At 38.1% G+C, this 6,649-nt stretch overlaps 1 protein-coding gene across 1 annotated transcript in view; it reads left to right on the top strand.

Moving 5' to 3' along the window:
- The first annotated feature begins 2,596 nt into the window (after positions 1-2,596).
- The window catches only part of LOC108510194 (E3 ubiquitin-protein ligase BRE1B-like), a 9,532-nt gene continuing 5,479 nt past the window's right edge, over positions 2,597-6,649 (top strand). Inside the window, exon 1 of the mRNA XM_017839876.1 lies at positions 2,597-2,791. Coding sequence (XP_017695365.1) covers positions 2,699-2,791 — 93 coding nt within the window. The 5' untranslated portion in view covers positions 2,597-2,698. The remainder of the gene's footprint in view (positions 2,792-6,649) is intronic.

The raw sequence follows: 6,649 nt of genomic DNA, 5'->3' as shown, positions 1-6,649 counted from the left end.
AAAAGGTGTGGGGGTGGGTTTGTGGACGTTTTGGGGGGTCTTGGGTGGCTTTTAGGTCTTGATTTTGAGGGTAATTGGTTCAGGGGGTGTGGCTTCTCTATGCAAATGAGATGCTAATTAGGTGGTTGTCTTTCAAATTAAGGACTAATGAGGGGGTCTGGGTGAGGTATCAAAGGTCTGGGGGCAGATTTGGGTCAGTTTTGGGTGGGTTTAGGTGGGTTTTAGGTCTCAATTTTGAGGCGAATTGTTGCAGGGGGTGTGGCTTCCCCATGCAAACAAGATGTTAATTAGGTGATTGTCATTCAAATTAAGGACTAGTTAGGGGGTCTGGGTGAGGGATCAAAGGTCTGGGGGTGGATTTGGGGACATTTTGGGGTGTTTTGGCTGATTTTCAGGTCTCAATTTTGAGGCGAATCAACGCAGGGGGTGTGGCTTCTTTATGCAAATGAGATGCTAATTAAGTGGTTGTCATTCAAATTAAGGACTAATTAGGGGGTCTGAGAGAGATATGAAAGGTCTGGGGGTGGATTTGGGGACATTTTAGGGGGTTTTGGGTGGGTTTTAGGTCTCAATTTTGAGGTGAATTGGTGGAGGGGGGCGTGGCTTCCTTATACAAATGAGATGTTAATGAGGGGTCTAGCAGTCAAATGAGGTGCTAATTAGGGGGTCTGGGTGAGGGATCAAAGGTCTGGGAGCAGATTTGGGTCAGTTTTGGGGGGTCTCAAGGGGGTTTTAGGTCTCCCTTTTAAAGTGAAACGACGCAGGGGGCGTGGCTTCCTTATGCAAATGAGATGCTAATTAGGTGGTTGGCATTCAAATTAAGGACTAATTAGGGGGTCTGAGGGAGATATGAAAGGTCTGGGGGCGGATTTGGGGGTTTTGGGTGGGTTTTAGATCTCCATTTTGAGGTGAATTGGTGCAGGGGGGTGTGGCTTCCCCATGCAAATGAGATGCTAATTAGGGATCCAATAATCAAATGAGGTACTAATTAGGGGGTCTGGGTGAGGGATCAAAGGTCTGGGGGCAGATTTGGGGCAGTTTTGGGTGGGTTTAGGTGGGTTTTAGGTCTCAATTTTAAAGTGAATCGGCGCAGGGGGTGTGGCTTCCCCATGCAAACGATATGCTAATTAGGTGGTTGTCATTCAAATTAAGGACTGATTAGGCGGTCTGGGTGAGGGAACAAAGGTCTGGGGGCAGATTTGGGTCAGTTTTGGGGAGTTTTAGGTCTCAATTTTGAGATGACTCAGCGCAGGGGGTGTGGCTTCCTTATGCAAATCAGATGTTAATTAGGTGGTTGTCATTCAAATTAAGGACTAATTAGGGGTCTGGGTGAGGGCTCAAAGGTCTGGGAGTGGATTTGGGCCAGTTTTGTGGGGGTTTTAGGTGCGTTTTAGGTCTCAATTTTGAGATGACTCAGCGCAGGGGGTGTGGCTTCCTTATGCAAACCAGATGTTAATTAGGTGGTTGTCATTCAAATTAAGGACTAATTAGGGGGTCTGGGTGAGGGATCAAAGGTCTGGGGGCAGATTTGGGTCAGTTCTGGGTGGTTTTAGGTGCATTTTAGGTCTCAATTTTGAGACGAATCGTTCCAGGGGGGCGTGGCTTCCCCATGCAAACGAGATGCTAATTAGGGATCCAGTAATCAAATGAGGTACTAATTAGGGGGTCTGAGTGAGGGATCAAAGGTGTGGGCGTGGATTTGGGTCAGTTTTGGGTGGGTTTTTGGTGGGTTTTAGGTCTCAATTTTGAGGCGAATTGTTCCGGGGGGCGTGGCTTCCTTATGCAAATGAGATGTTAATGAGGGGTCTAGCAGTCTAATGAGGTACTAATTAGGGGGTCTGGGTGAGGGATCAAAGGTCTGGGAGCGGATTTGGGTCAGTTTTGGAGGATTTTGGGTGGGTTTTAAGTCTCAATTTTAAAGTGAATCGGCGGAGGGGGTGTGGCTTCCCTATGCAAATGAGATGTTAATTAGGTGATTGTCATTCAAAGTAAGGACTAATTAGGGGGTCTGAGGGAGATATGAAAGGTCTGGGGGTGGATTTGGGGACATTTTGGTGAGTTTTTGGTGGGTTTTAGGTCTCAATTTTGAGGTGAATCGGTGGAGGGGGCGTGGCTTTCCCATGCAAATGAGATGCTAATGAGGGGTCTAGCAGTCAAATGAGGTACTAATTAGGGGGTCTGGGTGAGGGATCAAAGGTCTGGGGGCAGATTTGGGTCAGTTTTGGAGGGGTTTGGGTGGGGTTTAGGTCTCAGTTTTAAAGTGAATCGGTGCAGGGGGGCGTGGCTTCCTTATGCAAATGAGATGCTAATGAGGGGTCTAACAGTCAAATGAGGTACTAATTAGGGGGTCTGGGTGAGGGATCAAAGGTCTGGGGGCGGATTTGGGGACATTTTGGAGGATTTTGGTTGGGTTTTAGGTCTCAATTTTGAGGCGAATCAGCGCAGGGGGTGTGGCTTCCTTATGCAAATGAGATGCTAATGAGGGGTCTAGCAGTCAAATTCGGTACTAATTAGGGGTCTGGGTGAGGTATCAAAGGTCTGGGGGCGGATTTGAGTCAGTTTTGGGTGGGTTTTAGGTGAGTTTTATGTCTCAATTTTGAGGCGAATCGGTGGAGGGGGCGTGGTTTATTTATGCAAAGGATATGCTAATGAGGGGCGTGGCGGGCGTGTCAGGAAGGCGCAGGAGAGCCAGAAGGAGATGAAGCTGCTGCTGGACATGTACAAGTCGGCGCCCAAGGAGCAGCGGGACAAGGTGCAGCTCATGGCCGCCGAGAGGAAGAGCAAGGCAGAGGTAACCGGGGGATAATGAGACGCTAATGAGGCGCTAATGAGGGGCTAATGAGGCGCTAATGAGATGCTAATGAGATGCTAATGAGATGCGGGTCGCACAAAAGCTGCCCCCGGGAGTGCTGCAGGACTGCTTTGGTTAATTGGGTTGATTGGGTGGGGCGGTGGGTTAATTAAGGGGAATTATTATTGTTATTATTATTATTGTTATTGTTATTATTATTATTAATCTATTAATAATTGATAATTAATGTTTAATTAATCTACTTAATTATGTTTAGTAATTTAACTAATAATAATCTATTAATTATTGATAATTAGTGTTTCATTAATTTACTTCATTATATTCAATAATTTAACTATAAATAATCCATTATTTATTGATAATTAATGTTTTATTAAGCAACTTAATTATATTTAATAATTTAATTTATAATAATCTATTACTAATTGATAATTAGTGTTTAATTAATATGTTTAATTTTATTTAATAATTTTATTAGTAATAATCTTATAATAATTGATAATTAATGTTTAATTAATCTACTTAATTCTATTTAATAATTTAATAACTAATAATAATCTAGTAATGATTGATAATTAATGTTTAATTAATCTATTTAATTGTATTTAATAATTTAATTTGTAATAATCAATAGTTGAGAGTTAATGTTTAATTAATCTACTTAATTATATTCAGTAATTTAATTATTAATAATAATCTATTAATAATTGATACTTAATGTTTAATTTATCTATTTAAATATATCTAATAGTTTAATTAATGATATTTAACAAATAATTAAATGATTATTAATAATAAAACACTATTATTTAATTACTGTTATTTATTTGATTAATAATATTTAATAATTTAGTTAATAATGTTCAGTGAATAAATAACTAATAATAACATAATAATATTTTCAAATATTTAATAATAAATAAATTATTTAGTAAATAATATTTAATTGAAATTCAGTAATTTATTTAATAATATTTAATTAAAGCATTATTAAATAATCGCTAATTAGTGCTCATTAACTAATTAGCTGGAGGAGCTGCGGGGCAGCTGGAGGAGCTCTGTTGCCCCTCCTNTCACGCTGAAGCAGCCCCCGGGAGTGCTGCAGGACTGCTTTGGTTAATTGGGTTGATTGGGTGGGGCGGTGGGTTAATTAAGGGGAATTATTATTATTATTATTATTATTATTATTATTATTAATCTATTAGTAATTGATAATTAATGTTTAATTTGTTTACTTAATATTATTAAATAATTTAACTGTTATTGATAATCTATTGGCAATTGATAATTAATGTTTAGTTTCTCTACCTAAGATTATTCTTAATTTAACTATTAATAATAATCTATTGATAATTAATGTTTAATTTATTTACTTAATGTTATTAAATAATTTAGCTGTTGTTAATAATCTATTGGCAATTGTTAATTAATGTTTAGTTACTCTACTTAAGATTATTCATTAATTTAGCTATTAATAATAATCTATTGATAATTAATGTTTGATTAATCTACTTAATTATGTTCAATAATTTATCTATTAATAATAATCTTCAAATGATTGATAATTAATGTTTAATTAATCTATTTAATTATATTCAATAATTTAACTGTTATAGTAATCTATTAATAATTGATAATTAATGTTTAATTGATCTACTTAATTATATTTAATAATTGAATTATTAATAATAATCTATTAATGATTGTTAATTAGTGTTTAATTAATCTACTTAATATTATTCAATATTTTAACTATTAATAATAATCTATTAATAATTGATAATTGATGTTTAATTAATCTACCTGATTATATTTAAAAATTTAATTAATAATAATCTATTAATAATTGTTAATTAGTGTTTAATTAATCTATTTAATTATATATATTAATTTAACTATTAATATTAATCTATTACTGATTGATAATTTTAGTTTAATTACTCTACTTAATTATATTTACTAATTTAATTACAAATATTTAACGAAAAATTAAATAATAATTAATAATAAAAAGCTACTATTTAATTAGTTATTTATTTAATTAAAAAAATTAATAATTTAATTAAAAATGTTCAGTGAAAAATAATTAATAACAACGTAATAATAATTGAAAATATTTAATAAATAATAAATAGCTTATTTAATAAATAATATTCAATTGAGATTCAATAATTTAATTAATAATATTTAATTAATGCGTAATTAAATAATCGCTAATTAGTGCTCATTAACTAATTAGCTGGNGGAGAGCGAGAACCTTCTGCCTCCCCTTAATTAACAACAACCGGTTATTACTCACTAATTACCACTTGTTAACCCTTATTAAGGCTAATTAGCACTAATTAGCGCTAATTAACCTCCAGCTGGAGGAGTTTCAGGCGCGCTGGAGGAGCAGCAGGAGAACAAGAACCTTCTGCCTCCCCTTAATTAACAACAACCAATTGTTACCCACTAATCACCACTAGTTAACACTAATTAACCCTAATTAGCACTAATTAAGGCGTTAATTACCCGCAGCTGGAGGAGTTTTGGGTGCACTGGAGGAGCAGCAGGAGAACAAGAACCTTCTGCCTCCCCTTAATTAACAACAACCAGTTATTACTCACTAATCACCACTAGCTAACCCTAATTAGCACTAATTAGCGCTAATTACCCCCCAGCTGGAGGAGCTGCGGGCCCGCTGGCGGGAGCTGGAGGAGCAGGAGAACAAGAACCTTCTGCCTCCCCTTAATTAACAACAACCGGTTATTACTCACTAATCACCACCAGTTAACCCTAATTAGCACTAATTAGCGCTAATTACCCCCAACTGGAGGAGCTGCGGGGCACTGGAGGAGCAGCAGGAGAACAAGAACCTTCTGCCTCCCCTTAATTAACAACAACCGGTTATTACTCACTAATCACCACCAGTTAACCCTAGTTCACCCTAATTAGCACTAATTAAGTCGTTAATTACCCCCAGCTGGGGGAGTTTTGGGGGCACTGGAGGAGTGGGAGCAGCAGGAGAACAAGAACCTGCTGCCTCCCCTTAATTAACAATAACCAATTACCCAGCAGGTAGAACACCAATACCCCCTCATTGACACTAATTAGCACTAATTAAGGCGTTAATTACCTCAGCTGGAGGAGCTGCAGGGGCACTGGAGGAGCGGGAGTGTCATGAGAGCGAGAACCTTCTGCCTCCCCTTAATTAACAATAACCAGTTGTTACTCATTAATCACCACTTGTTAACCTTAATTAAGCCTAATTAGCACTAATTAACACTAATTACCCCCAGCTGGAGGAGCTGCGGGCCCGCTGGCGGGAGCTGGAGGAGCGGGAGCGGCGGGAGAGTGAGAACCTTCTGCCTCCCTTTAATTAACAACAACCAGTTATTACTCACTAATCACCCCCAGTTAACCCTAATTAGCACTAATTAAGGTGTTAATTACCCCCAGCTGGAGGAGTTTTGGGTGCACTGGAGGAGCAGTGGCGGGAGAACAAGAACCTTCTGCCTCCCTTTAATTAACAACAACCAATTGTTACCCACTAATCACCACCAGTTAACCCTAATTAGCACTAATTAGCACTAATTACCCCCCAGCTGGAGGAGCTGCGGGCCCGCTGGCGGGAGCTGGAGGAGCGGGAGCAGCAGGAGAACAAGAACCTTCTGCCTCCCATTAATTAATAATAACCCATTGTTACCCACTAATCACCACCAGTTAACCCTAGTTAACCCTAATTAGCACTAATTAAGGCGTTAATTACCCAGCTGGAGGAGCTGCGGGCCCGCTGGCGGGAGCTGGAGCAGCAGGAGAACAAGAACCTTCTGCCTCCCCTTAATTAACAACAACCAG

This window comes from Lepidothrix coronata, unplaced genomic scaffold (genome assembly GCF_001604755.1).
Source record: "Lepidothrix coronata isolate B3197 unplaced genomic scaffold, Lepidothrix_coronata-1.0 Scaffold527, whole genome shotgun sequence".
Lineage (NCBI taxonomy): Eukaryota > Metazoa > Chordata > Aves > Passeriformes > Pipridae > Lepidothrix > Lepidothrix coronata.
Note: the sequence above shows the minus strand (reverse complement) of the source record. Positions and strands in the feature narration are given on the sequence as shown.